Raw genomic sequence first — 13,933 nt, 5'->3', positions numbered from 1 at the left:
GCATGCAGTGGCACAGCTTAGAGTGGTACATAGTGGAATGGCGTAGAGCTGAGTGCTGTAGAGTAGCATAGAGTGGTGCAGAGTAAAGTATAGTGGCATAGAGTGCAGTGGCGTATAGTAGAGTAGTGCCGAGTAGAGTGGCGCAGAGTTCAGTGGCAGAGAGTGCAGTGTTGCTGAATAGAGTGTCAGAGTGCAGTGATGTAGAGAGCTGTGGTGTAGAGTACAGTGATGCAGAGTAGAGAGCAGTTGCGTAGAGTGCATTTCTATAGAGTGCAGTGGTTAAGAGTAGAGTGGCGTAGAGTGCAGTGGCATAGAGTGAAGTGACGTGGAGTGGTGCAGGGTAGAGTGCAGTTGTGTAGAGTGGCATAGAGTGTAATGGGGTAGAGTTAAGTGATGTAGAGTGCAGTGGAGCAGAATAGATTAGAGTGGCATACGGTGGATTGGCGTAGAGTGCAGGGGCATACAGTTGAGTGTGACATAGTAAAGTGCATTGGCGTAGAGTGTATTGACATAGAATGCAGTGGCGTAGATTGCAGTGTTCCAAAGTGGTGTAGAGTACAGTGGCGTAGAGTGGAGTTGAGCAGACTGGATTGGTGTGGCCTAGACTGGAGTGGCGTAGAGCATTGGTTCCCAACCTTTTGACTCCTGAGGACCCCCGTTGAATCACTACTGGACGCCGGGGACCCCCAAACAATTTGTACAATTTAAATTTCAAACATTAAAACAGTAATTCACAAAAAATACACAAACAAGTATACACCAAACAAATACTCGAACTACTAATTATATAATTATTTTGTATTGAAAACTTATGCAGAAATCAAAACAATTTAATGAGAAATTTGCTGCTGCATCTTGGTGACTAGCTTTTCATTATTTGGTTTTATTTAGGAAAGCTGACTCCTCGGGTCAGATTCTACATTTCCCAAGCGATTTCTGTTTTTATTTTTTAGGTATATAATATCTGCGAAAGCTTTTTCACATAAATATGTGGTGGGGAAAGGAAGTAAAACCATAAGGACCTCTCAAGTTCCCATAGCCTATCTGTGACATGTAATTAATTTGTTTCATAGCACCTTGCATACCAGTGTAGGTTTTTGAAGCACTTTTCCAATGACAACAAGGTGTAGAATTCACGTCATTCTCAATGGTAGGCCTTTTCTAAGAGTGATGGTCTGGAAAAGCACAAACTAAGGATTGAGAACATAACACAGTGGTTAGTGTTGACTTTATTAAGAATGTATTTCTACGCAAGCAAAGCTTTTATTTTTAGCAGCATAAGGATAATGAAAGGCAGAGAAAAAAAGAAAAGTTCTAATTTGTGCCATGCAGTTTGCATACAACTCTTTTTTATGGCAATATACTGTATAGCTGACTGTGCTAGAATACGATTGTAACTTATGAACTGCACAGTAACAAAATAATCTCTGTGACAGAAGCAGTAACCCACTGTGCTATGCACATAAAATAATTTTCTTTGCATGATACACATTCTCTGCATCAGGCCCTTTAACCATCTGCCTTAGAAACACCTTAGAAACTGCCACTAGACAAAACTCCCATCTCTCTCCAACAGGTACATTAATCACCAAAGCTATCTTGACGCTTTTATTTTCACCCGAAAGTTGCTTGTTGTACAAGGAACTTTGAAGTGCTTTAACAGCTGCTGCACAAATAAAAACTCGAAGGTGTTTCTGTCAGGCCTCAGCTGGAGAAGTATCTTTCTGTCATCCCAGGCCTGCGGACCCCCCTGGGAATGTGTCACGGACCCCTGGGGGTCCCCGGACCACAGTTTGGGAAACACTGGTGTGGAGTGTAGTGGCGAAGAGTGCAGTGGTGTAGAGTGGCAAAGAGTGCACTGGCATACAGTAGAGCGGTACAGGGTAGAGTAGAGAGGTGTAGGGTGAAGTAGCGTGCAGTGGCGTAAAGTGGAGTGATGCAGAGTGATGGAGTGGTGTGGTGGAGAGTAGAATGCCGTGGTGTGGAATGGCGTAGGGTGGAGTATTCATGGTGTGGTAGCATACTGCCATTACAGACAAGACATTTTCAGTCGAAATGGCCATTATATTTGTACAGATATACAGTTTTACTAATAAAACTATACAGTGCATAGAGAAAAATGCATGGAAATTGCAACACCAAGGTTAATGATTCTTTTTGGTCATACTAAAGTATTTGTTTCCAACAGACTTCAGAACTATCAAAAAATGTGCTTCATTTGTGAGTTTATAATTCTGATATATTCTGAAAAACATATACAGTTCATTTAAACGTTGTTGTGTGCTAGAAAAAAACTTTCTTACACCCAGTATCCAGCAAGTGGTCACGTAAATCCTATCACTTTGAAGTCAGAGAGAGAAAAGTAAATAAGCTCCCTTGGAAGACAGCACCTGACATTTGACGTTGGTCTTTGAATGCACAGCAAATGTGACGAAATAAGAACAAGATTTAAAAGGCCTGTTAACAGAAACTGAGTTTGTGGAAGGATACAGAAAACACGGTTTAGGCAACGGGAGGAACGAACCTAAAGCAAATAAAACCAGCAAATGAAAAGCCTCAAAGTGTGAATTACAAACCACAAAGCCAATGGTAATCAACGAGCGGAATGCATTACTAGGTCAACTTTCTGAAATCCCTAAGATGTCTATAGGTGCAACCTATAAAATAAATAGGTTGACGCATATTTCCACCAAACGTAACTGCATACAAGTCACACGAGCAAGTGATTCAAAGGTTTCTGATTTCTAAAAAAAAAAAAAAAAAAAAGTTACATAGGTAAGTGTTTTGTCTGCAGATTTAATTAGGAACACCAGATAAAATGTAAGTTAAATGAATGAAAAACCTGTGTGACTCCAAAAAAGGCTGCATTTTTCATATTTTGGGCCTATTTAGAGTTGGACACGTGCAGGAATCCTGCCAAAAGTTTTGTATTAAGAATGCATTAGTATTAGTGACAGTCTAAATATGGCAGACGGGGTATCCACTCTTTTTGGCGGATGTCCAGCTCCACCCAACTCTGGTGCTCACAAAGAGCTCCCAGAAAGCTTTTCGCATGCTTGTGGGCGCTACCTTATCTAGAAACCAAAAGGGCCTGTTTATTTTGGAGGCCGGGGCAAACTTCTTCTATGTGGCGGAGCTGAAGCAAGTCTAGCTTATGTGGCAAACTGCGAGGCCCGGGGGGAGGGCAGAACCATCTGAAGCCTGCCCGCTGCACTTTTGGGAACAAAAGGCACCAGACATTCACTTTGTTGCACGTGGTAACGCCGGCTGCCTCCCTGGACACGCACACCACTTTCACGCACTATTTCACAATGCCTGACGCTTTCAGAAGTCATAACATCAATTAAATGGTCCATCAGTGAATAATATCATAATATGTCCCAGAATTCAAACTGATGTCATCAGACCAAGAAGGCGCCATCAAATTAAGCCATATTCTAGAATGTGATTGTTGATGATGGTTAGCGATGAAGAATTGGGTACAGAGAACTGTTTTTTCCCTTTACAATGGATGTTGTGCATAGCTGCTGTCTTGATATCTAAAGCGCATGTATTTGTGTTTTCTTGTTGTGTTGCAGGTGAGCAGTTCCAAGGAGAGTTGCCTGGTAACCTTTGAGGATAATTCCAAGTACTGGGTGCTCTGGAAGGACATCCAGCATGGTGAGTGACAATGCCCCTGCGGGGCTGCGGCGACTATCATCCTTATCACCTACCACTGAGGCCCTGAGTACGAGTTGGGGGAATTTCCCCTGGCACATTAACTCTGGGTGGAATGCCGCCACCCACAATTACAAGGGTTTTTGGACCCGGGAGTGTTGGGTCTGCAAACTCCGGACTTGATAATTCTAGGGTCGGAGACACCAAGGGCCTGATTACAACTTTGGAGGACGGTGTTAATCCGTCCCAAATGTGACGGATATACCACCTACCGTATTGCAAGTCCATTATATCCTATGGAACTCGTAATACGGTAGGTGGTATATCCGTCACATTTGGGACGGATTAACACCATCCTCCAAAGTTGTAATCAGGCCCCAAGTCTCACCAGGCTTCAGGAACTGTGGGTATCAGCCTGGCTCTGGCTGCAGCAAGGAGGGAGCGAATCCGGCTATGACGAACCCGTGCCTTCACTCTCTAGTTCACTCGTTGAACCTCAGTGCCCCCCCATACTCCCACCCCCTCCTTTCCTTACCAATACCTACCACCTCCTCAAAACAGGTGGAAGACGTCAGCGGTTCTCAGCCCGGAATGGAGAGGATATGCTCTGTAAAGACCTGTTTTTTTCAGTCTAGAATTTTTCTCTTTTCTTGTGAGAAAACTGAGAATAGCCTTTTTTTCATGACGGAGCACTACCTGGAATCTGGGATTCCGGCCCTCCGGCATCCCCGCCCCAGACACCGTCACACTTGTAATCACGGCCTTGGTGTCTGAATAGTGACCTCTTTATGTGAACTGCCATGTTCAGTCTAAACCATTCCCAGTTAGAACATCGAACAACTGGGTCCCTTTGTGAATGAATAAATGCAAGTGGCTGTCTCAGGATGGTCCTACCGAGGAAGGTAGAAGCTTCCTCTTGGGGAAGTTTATTGATGTCTTGGAATGAGTACAGGGGCAATATTATGCAAAGTGCCCTGGGGGTACAACGGGTATGTGCGCCCAATTTGCATGCCCCTGGGGCATTTTGGTATTACAGGAAGGGCGCCACATGCTTGTGTGGCCGCTTCTGTAATAAAGATAGCCCTGGCACACATACAGCGCCAGCGCCGTCTAGTGGGTGTTCTGCCATTTGCATGGGGGAGTGGCCCCATGCAAATGAGAGAATCTCTTTGCCTCTGTGCCTGCACGGTATTATAGACGCAGGTGCAAAGATCCTGTCGGGGGCGCACTGATGGAAGCTCTCTGGAGGGCTGGAAGGGGGTTGTATAGACCCCCCCCATCCAGACATCCCTTTGCAGGCGTGTGTAGTCACTCACTGAATGCCCCTGCAAGGGGGATCTCTAATCCACCCTTAAAAGTGCAGTGGGGTTGCTGCCTACACAGTGAAACACGGAGTGACTGCTTCAAAGTCGATCTATTTCTCACTTGAATGTGCTGCCCTAAGTGCAGCGCAGGTTCATGGCTAACCCGGGGGCAGAACATTCAACGTAACAAGTCGCACTTTAACTGTTTGCGCCCGGCACACCTGTTTTAAGGTGCACCGTGACGCAAACAGAGAAAAGGCACTCTAAGTGTAAGAGGGCCCCAGGTGTTCTAGATACTTTAGAACTTAGCAGTGGGTTGATTTGTTGATCTGAGTCCTGTTGATCGGACACTGAAAAAAAGGACAGAATTGCAAACACTTTCAGTGACATGCTGTGGTCCCGGGAAGCGTGGGATTCCATGATGCAATGATAGACTACATCCACATCGGTTTGATAAAACGTTGAAAGAATTTGCATAGCAGTCTTGGTAGGTACTAGGGGACCTTGGAATAACCTTGAAAAGTTTTTTTTTTTTTCTTGTGGTTCTCATCCATGAAAGCACAACATTGAGAGACACTCAAGGCAGACGAGACTTGGCAGTTGAGTGAGACAGACCTCGGCCAGACGCTTGATGTCTCTTGGTTACTTGATCTCTGGTTCAGTTGGACCACAAGCCAGATCTGCTCATTATTAACACTGGATGAATGCTGGTTAAAGGTCAAATGTAGATACTAGCCCTCAGAATTTGCATACTTAGGTAGGGAAATTGTGCATAAACAATCACATTTTCTATTGTAGTCTCATTTATTCACTTCCTGTCTTCTGCAGTTAATATTAAGAGCGTAATGCAGGAAAGGTTGAATGTATACACTCAGCGCCAAAGGTGCGGTACTATGTTTTAAAGGGACGTCATCAAAACATCGTTCTAGAGTGTCTTTGTTGGTGATGCAAAACTGGGACCACTGAACCGTTCTTTGCTGTTTACTAGGTGGCCCCATTAAGGTGACGCCGCTAGGGATAAACGGACGCCATCTTGGGTAGGTCGTTGGGTTGAAGGCACCGTTCCGCTCCACTCCACGAGGTTAGTTGCTCGGTGCTCCTTACATTCCACTATAGTTCCTTCTTCAGGTCCTGGTGATCCGCTTTACGCACTGGAGTCTTGACTCCGAGCCACAGATGGAGGACCAGTGCCTGTGTCTCGGGTACCACCGAGCACCGTGGTAGATGACCACCACTGTACCAGTCTGGTCTACTCATCTACCTTCAAACTTCACTCGGCAGGACTCGTGGTCAGTTCTACTACTGCGCTGGCAGAACTACTCCACGGACATCTCGTGAACACACAAGTAGGTGGAACACTGCACGCGTAGGTTTTTCTAAAGAGCGCTTTCTAAGCGCTTCGAGGCCGCCTTGGGGTGAAATGAAGTTAAACAAGCAACCAGCATAGCTTAGCAAGATGTACCACCTATTGACTTCTTTTCTTACTACGTTTTTTTTCTTTCACCCTGTAGAAATAGACTTTGTAAATTAATTTATCTTTCCATTCTGCTTGTCTACCCATCACCTTGGAATTCCTAAAGCCCGCTGACGTTTTTTGATTTTTTTTTTTTTTTTACCCCCTCTGTTTTTTTTTTTTTATTGCTGATTAGTTTCTTTTCTTTCAATCTCTTATCCCTTTTCCTTTCGCATGTTTTTTTTTTTTTTCATTTTTGTTTCATGCGCGTTTATCCCACTCCTTGGCTCGCTCTACATCGTTGTAGTCTGATCATCACTTCGCGTTATGTGTGTGAGCCCACCATTCTGGAATGTTTTGAACTCTTTTGCAATGTTTCAAATTACTCTCAGAAAGGCTAGTAGTGTCTCCTAAACGGCGCTGTGGTTGAGTTCGAGAACAGCCATAAAGCGCTTGCTTGTGAAGTGGTTTTTCAATCCGATGCTGATTGCTGGTTTTACGGGTGCCTTTAAAAATCCGCAGCCGGCTTCTGTGGAGTGATTTGTTGAAAGTGACACTTAATGGCAAGCCACTCTGCGGTCTTTGGTGAATTGATGGGCTTGCTGTAAAGTGTTATTCTGGGACACACTGCAATAAAAACACAGCTTAGACTTCACTCGCGTTTTATCACAGGTGACCCCACACTCGTGAAGGGGGTCAAGTTTCTACAAATCACAGTAACCAGTCCACCATCACCGTGAGCGCCTAGAGATGGGCGCCATGTCATAAAACAGCTTCTAAGGCCGTGGTTGTGGGGAAAAAGAGCAATTGCGTGCTGTCTCTGTTGTGCTAGTTCAAATGCAGACTCCAGCCTCGTTTGCTTTTATATGCCTTGTCCTTGGATGCATAGTTTAGGCGCAAGAACCTTCTTTTTAGGACCGGTCATGTCCACAGGTCAGTGGTCAGTCCTAGACTTTGTTATACAGATCCTGGGCTTCAGATGTGCTCGTCTGTAGATGCAACGAACGGGCAAACTCCCATGATGCACTGATTTGTGAAGTCAAAGCATAGGGCAGGAAAAGTGCTGTCCTGCCAGAATTGGGTCTGGCAACCCGATGGCTCCGAAGGTCGACCTTTTGCTGCACTTCACATGGGGAGTCATGTAGAAATATGGACTGAGAGATGTGTTTTTCAGGCTAGGTTCACTGAGCCATATTTAACAGCACTTTTGATGCACAGCTTGTTTAGGGCTAAAGTGCTTTGTTTCCTAGAGTGTAGTGTTTCTGCGCCTCATCAGGTGTGTGAAGCGCTCTATAAATGCAACTGCAACACAGTCCAGTGGTCAATATTGTTACAGCCATACGCTACCAAAGATGCCGCCCCATCATTTCGATTATGAAGACTTGGTGCTGGAAATAAGTCTTTGGATTTGATTTTTAAATGATTAGGCCCTTCTCAAGGGAGCAAGTTCATTAAAGCATTACTGGCCTTTTCCTGGAGTATATATACCCTTCTGGCTGTAGGCGTGTGCGGTTGTGACTGTTCATCAGCCCCATGTTGTGGTTGGATGGCAGGGTCTCCATGCAAGAATCAGAAGCCAATCAGGTATAAAGTTGTGGTTGTAACATTAGGGCGGGACATAAAAAAAGAAGCTTCCTTCCTCAACTTAGTGGCTCCAGACTTTTGTGTGAAGGTCCGGCCCTCCTACTACACACACACACCCCTTCGGTGTGGTGTTCACCATGATCGTAATGCTTTGATAACGGTCCATAGTGACTTTATCATCGTGCAAAACATATTACTTTGTACTAACACCCGTTACAAAGTCCAGTGGAAGTGGAAGGCATGTTGGATAGACAGACCCCAAATTTATAATTACCTTCCTCCACCTGTCTTGGAGCGCTTGCTGTGAACGCTAATAGTTTTATTTATTATTATTATTATTGTTTTTTTTTTTTTTTTACTTGCGTCTAAAAGTTTTTTTTGCTGTTTGCTGTTTGGTATCCTTGGTCACACGAACCCACAACCCCTAAATAAGGGTGAGTTTCAAGACAATACATATATTAAGAACTTTTCTCGTCCTGTCACTGAGGTCAGCACCTGCACCAGTGAGAGTAGGTGTGCGTGACCTTTCGGTGGACGATACTGACCGCCATCATGAAGGAGACCTCACTGCATTGTGGGCACCCGTCACTCAAATTTAGTGGCTGAAACTCACTACTTTGGTTTTCAGTGGTGTTATTGAACCTCCGACCTCCTGTAAGCTGTTCCCGACTTACCACCGGCTTTCCCAGACTGATCCGTCTTGGTAGTCCATATTGTTACAGTCGCCCCATTATATCTTACCTCCAAGCATGTCATGCGTTGCACAAGTCTGCCGCTGGAATGCTGAGCTCGTTACTCCGTTCTCTCACTGGAGTCCATGATCCATGAACAGTCCTTTCCCTCTCCATCCATTAAGGACATCTCAACTTCCCTTATGTCGGATGGGGGTAGCTCACCATGTCCTGATCTCTTTTTCATCCGTTTACTTTTTTTAATATATGTTCAGGATTATCAATAACTGAACAGAGAGACATGGATTTGCTTTCATGGCCCTCCATTGAATTCCATTGCTTTAGCAGAGCTCTCAAGATGGCCAATTCTTTGCATTAGCAGTTTGTGCATTCCAGTTTTTTACTTTGCAGTCAGGTATTGTAGTCCTTAATTTATTATGGACACTTATTTCACAGGACTGTGACACTAGGCAGTCAAGTAAATTTAAAGAAGGACCTGGTCCTCCAGGCCTGACCCAGGCGAGAAAGCCATATTGTGGCTTTATCTAAGAGATTTCACGAGTCAGGGGACAGTTACACAGACTGGGCTGGTGCAACTAAGACTGGTCCCTTTTATTTATAACTCCACCAAACTGCAACCCTGGGAATATTTTTCACTTTGTGAGGGTTTAGATAAAAGGGGTTATGGCTATGCTCTTCCTAAACAGTTGCAGCAACCAGGTATATATCTGCCACCACATTCCTTGTCCTGGGGGGTTTAATTGAAGCCCATCTGCATAGAGCATTCACACCTGAGCTTGAATGCGTCAGTGTGCAAGGGTTTCCTGCTCATCACGTGACTCTGCCTCTTCACTGTGTGCAAGTATGAAGGTGCATGAAACCATGTGTGGCGTGGCCACACTTTGTGAGTTCACAGGCCTGCATCCGGCATTGACGGTGTCCCTTCACTGGACTCTGCCTATCCTCCCATGGGCTCTTGTGTAGGACGCGTGGCTCAGCTTTGGCCATGTAGCTCGCAGGCCATGTGCAGCGTGGCATTGCCGTGAACTTGAGCCACCAGCTTCTCTCTGCCAGGGCCTGCCTTGGTAGAGGCACTGCCAAGCTTGCCTGCTCTGCTCACCCTCACTGCCTGAGCCCTGTCTTCCTGGGCTGTGATAAAGTGTCCCCCAAGTCAAGATTTACAGGCTGATTCCACTGAAGAGAAGTCTGCTGTGCTATTGTTCCTGGCCACACCTTGTACAACTGACAACATGTCTGCTGTATTGAGTGACGGGTGTTGAGGGCCAGTCATTGGCAGCTCAGGTCATGGTGTCTCAATCATTTAGTTAAACACGGCTTGGCAGTACAAGGTGATTGGTTCAAACCGTAAACGTACCCTCTGTAGTTAAGTGTACATCACCTGACCATGCTAGCACAGGAAGAGCAACCACATACCCTTTGTCCCATAAGCACCATCGACCCATCAGTAAGCCCCTCGTGATTGCCTGAAAGAACTCCTTGCTACCTTTGACTGTGAGTGATCTCTTGACTATGTCTCTATCTTTGAGTGAGTGCCTGAGTTATCCCTTGGCTGTCTCTAATATAAGCACGTTTCTGAAAATACTACTGACTTTCTCCTACGCAAGTGAATATGTGATGAACTTCTGAATATCCCTAAAATTGAGTGAGCTTCTGAATCTTTGAAAGTATGAATAAGTTAATTACTGCCCCTATCGCTGAATGAGCTGTGGATTGTCTTCAGCCCTTGAGTGAGCTCTTGACTGTAATGCCATGACTGTCTCTTACTTATCTGTGAGCGGCTGAGTAATGCCCAGATCCTGGCCTGGCTTGTGGTGGGGGAGGCGGGGATCTTTGGGTTCAGCTGGGATTGTTGGGAACCACAGTGTCCATGTGACATCAGTGTACAATGCATGCAGTCTTGGCAGTCCAGAGTGAGTGGTGTTACTGAATAGCTTACTTTGCATTAATGCAGGCAGATGCTTTAGCAGAAGGAGAGCTCTTCTCCCCTATTGTTGCTACTCTCTTCCTCCACATCTCTCCTAGCAGCAGTTCCTACCAGCTTATTCCCCATCCTTCTTCTCAGTCGTTTCTATGCCTTATACCCGCTTCGTCTCCTTGACTGTTTTTTTAGTTTCCTTACGCTTTTCTCGAAGTGTCTCCTTCTTTCCACGTACCCTCTGTCTCTTGCTGCGGTTGCCCTCCCTGCACTCCCTCAGTGCTGCCCGCATCTCCTTTAGGTAGCTCCAGGTCTCCCCTCTTTTTTTCATCAGACAACCTGTGCATTTCCTCCCTCCTCAACTGCATCCTTTCCCCAAACCACAGCCTTACTGGGATATTTCATTGGTGCACCTTCAGAACTTATGACTTCGTAGCAGGCTTAAGTGTAAAGGAGCTCTAAAATCCATGAATTGACCCCATTTCTTTCAAAATGTTCTCATGGGGAGAAATAGGCAGCTAATTTGACAGCTGGATCACCTCTGCCCCAGAATCGCCACCCGATACCTACCCACCCTCATCTTAGCGAAATGTGAATCGAAATAAATTAGATTGTAAATGGAGGTCGATTATGATGCTGACACATAATTGGTTTACAAAGCTGCTGGACCACTACAGATCCTCACCGTGCACGCTTCTTACTATGGTGAAAAAAAAACACTAATGTTTCTCTCTCACCCTCCATAATCTCTTTGGCCTGGAAACTTGCCGCTGTAGTGCCACTTCTCAAAAAGTCCTCTGTAGACCCCAGTATCTTGAGCAACTACAGTGCAATATTCCTTCCTGCATTGCATGCTGAAATCCTAGACAAACACATCTGTGCACAGCTATCCCATTATCTTGAATCGAATGCAGTTCTTGGCAGTACCCAGCCGGGCTTTCGCCTTCAACCTTGTGCTGAAACAGCCTCGTTGACTCTCAGGGAAGACATTTGAGCCACCCCTAATCAGGGCAACTGGGCTGACTTAGTCCTATTGAAAGTCTTCAATAGGGTCTCTCACAATATTGTCTTAAATTGCCTTTTCAGTCTAAGTTTCTGTAAATCCAGTATGAATTGGTTTTACTCCTTCTCAATCAACTGGTCTTAATCAGTTACCTTACCCCTGTTCAGTTCCACTTCCATTTGTCTCCAGGGTGTTCCCCAGGGCTCCTATTTGACTCCCTTAATATTCAACATCTACATAGCTCCCCTAGACCTACTAGTTTGCTCACATGGTTTCAATATTATATTCTATGCAGATGACACCAAACTCATTTATAAGTTTCTCTGACAAGTGGGCGTCCCCTCAAGATAACTTTCGTGTTTGCATGTCATCTGTGGCTAAATGAATTAGTGACGGATAACTAAAGCTAATTTGTGATAAGGACAAGATCCTTCTGTTTGGCAACATTGTTTTTGGTTAGAACTTTAGCACACCTGGGTCATCCTTGCTTACCTTCAGTCTCTGTCAGCAATCTAGGCATCGGATTCGATCAAAACCTTTCCTTTGTGTCCCCAGTAGTGCCACATGTTTTTTTCTTCTTAGAACCCTTAGGAAAATTCTCCTTCTTCTCCTGCTTTTCACTTGAAGGTTGTTCGTGCTTTAATCACATCTGCCGAAATTTAAATCCCATAGGACATAATGGGATTCAGGTTTTGGCGGACGAGATGTCCGTCACTCTTGTAACGGGGTAACCCCTCCACCAATATCTAACTCAGGCCCTTAATCTGCACTCTGCTGTTGAAGCACTCCTGAAATGGAGGTTGTTGTTTTTCCTTCCTGAGATCCAAGTATTGGAATGCTGTACCACAGACGTACGCCACATGTCACCCAAGTCCATTTCCAGGAAGAAACGTACAACTTGGCTGTTCAATTTGTAACAATTATCTAGCTTCTACTGTTTGTACCCTACTCACAGCCGTGCTAATTGCGCCAGGATTCCCGCCCTGGTAACTGTTGCTCATAAGTAGGGCTCCTGGTTTTATGGTATTCATTTTTCGAATATTTAGGTCTACATTTATCTATGTGTATTTTTTTTGTCCTTATTCGTACATTTCCACATTTATTTTGTGTTTCATTAGCAAAGTTGTACCTATTGTTTTTGTTCACAAGATGAGTACTCCTGCTTTGAAAACCTGTCAAGTTTAGCGCTGTAAGCAGCCAAAAATAACAAAACGCTCATATGAATAAATAACATTATAGTACAAACAAGTGTATTTATAAAGTTATTTAAGAGCGTTTCATACTTTTTTATAACTCTTCATGCTGTCAGTCTGCACAGGTAATGGCCTGACGTCTTGAGTGACAGCATGGTGAGTCATGGAAAAGAAGACCCACTTCCTGTAGTTTTTTTTTTTTTGGTTTAACAAATAAACAAATTCCGGGAAACACTGTTTTCTGTCTACATCTATCTTTAAAAAGACAGTAAATGCGTATAACTGAGTCCGTTATGTATACATTTTCTTATTCATCCAAACTACTTATGTTGGCTGCTTGCTGCTGTTCATGGGTTACAGGCAGCACAATGCTCAGGACCTTCAAGCTAAAAATGAAAGCATCCTTTCATACATTCCCTGGAAGCCCAACTCCACATCCACAGAACTTGCCAGAGGGGTAGTCAAGGCACCAGAGGCAGTCGCTGAAGTGAGAGGGCCATTTGGTCAAATTAAGACTGCATGCATGACTCGGCTAACCACTGGACCTCTCTGAAGGCTCCTATGTGGTTGAAAAGTTGAGTTTCTCTAAAACCCCCTTCTTCCAACAAACAAGAACGCTGTATGAAACTGGCCACCTCTGGCAGTGCCACAAGAATTTGGATCTCCTTCCCACCCGGTCTACAAAATCATCTTTTTTCAGACACACTCTGGCAAATGCAGTGTACCCCTTTGTTGAATTTGACCTGTCTGTTTTGATTGAAATTGTCTTCATTCCCTGATCTCTCGAAGTGCTATAATGTTTGCTCGATATAAAACCACAGATAGGTAAATAAATTGCCCTAAAATGTTGCAACGGGTAGAACCAAATTGTGACCGATACTTGAAGAGACCAACGATAAAGAGAGTGGACTGAATTAAACCAATATATGTATGTAGTCACTGAAATAAACAGAAGTTAAAGTGATGTCATTGTTAAGAATTGTAATTATATCTTACTTTACATTTTTTTTAAACCTTAGAAATTTGAGTGAAACTTTTAGTCACAACATGACTTTTTAAACTAAAAAAAACTATCGTTCACCAGTTATAACTTGTTCCCTAAAGTAACTTTAATTCACGACTGACACGCACA

At 44.4% G+C, this 13,933-nt stretch overlaps 1 protein-coding gene across 2 annotated transcripts in view; it reads left to right on the top strand.

Annotated features, from left to right (window-relative positions):
• PHF19 (PHD finger protein 19) overlaps window positions 1–13,933 on the top strand; it is a 162,974-nt gene that overhangs the window by 36,544 nt on the left and 112,497 nt on the right. For both annotated transcript variants that reach the window (XM_069241650.1, XM_069241651.1), the window contains exon 3: window positions 3,579–3,660. In XM_069241650.1, the coding sequence (XP_069097751.1) occupies window positions 3,579–3,660 (82 nt within the window). The remainder of the gene's footprint in view (window positions 1–3,578; window positions 3,661–13,933) is intronic.

This window comes from Pleurodeles waltl, chromosome 6 (genome assembly GCF_031143425.1).
Source record: "Pleurodeles waltl isolate 20211129_DDA chromosome 6, aPleWal1.hap1.20221129, whole genome shotgun sequence".
In the NCBI taxonomy this organism is placed as follows: domain Eukaryota; kingdom Metazoa; phylum Chordata; class Amphibia; order Caudata; family Salamandridae; genus Pleurodeles; species Pleurodeles waltl.
The sequence above is the reverse complement of the archived record's forward strand: the minus strand, read 5'-3'. Positions and strand labels throughout refer to the sequence as shown.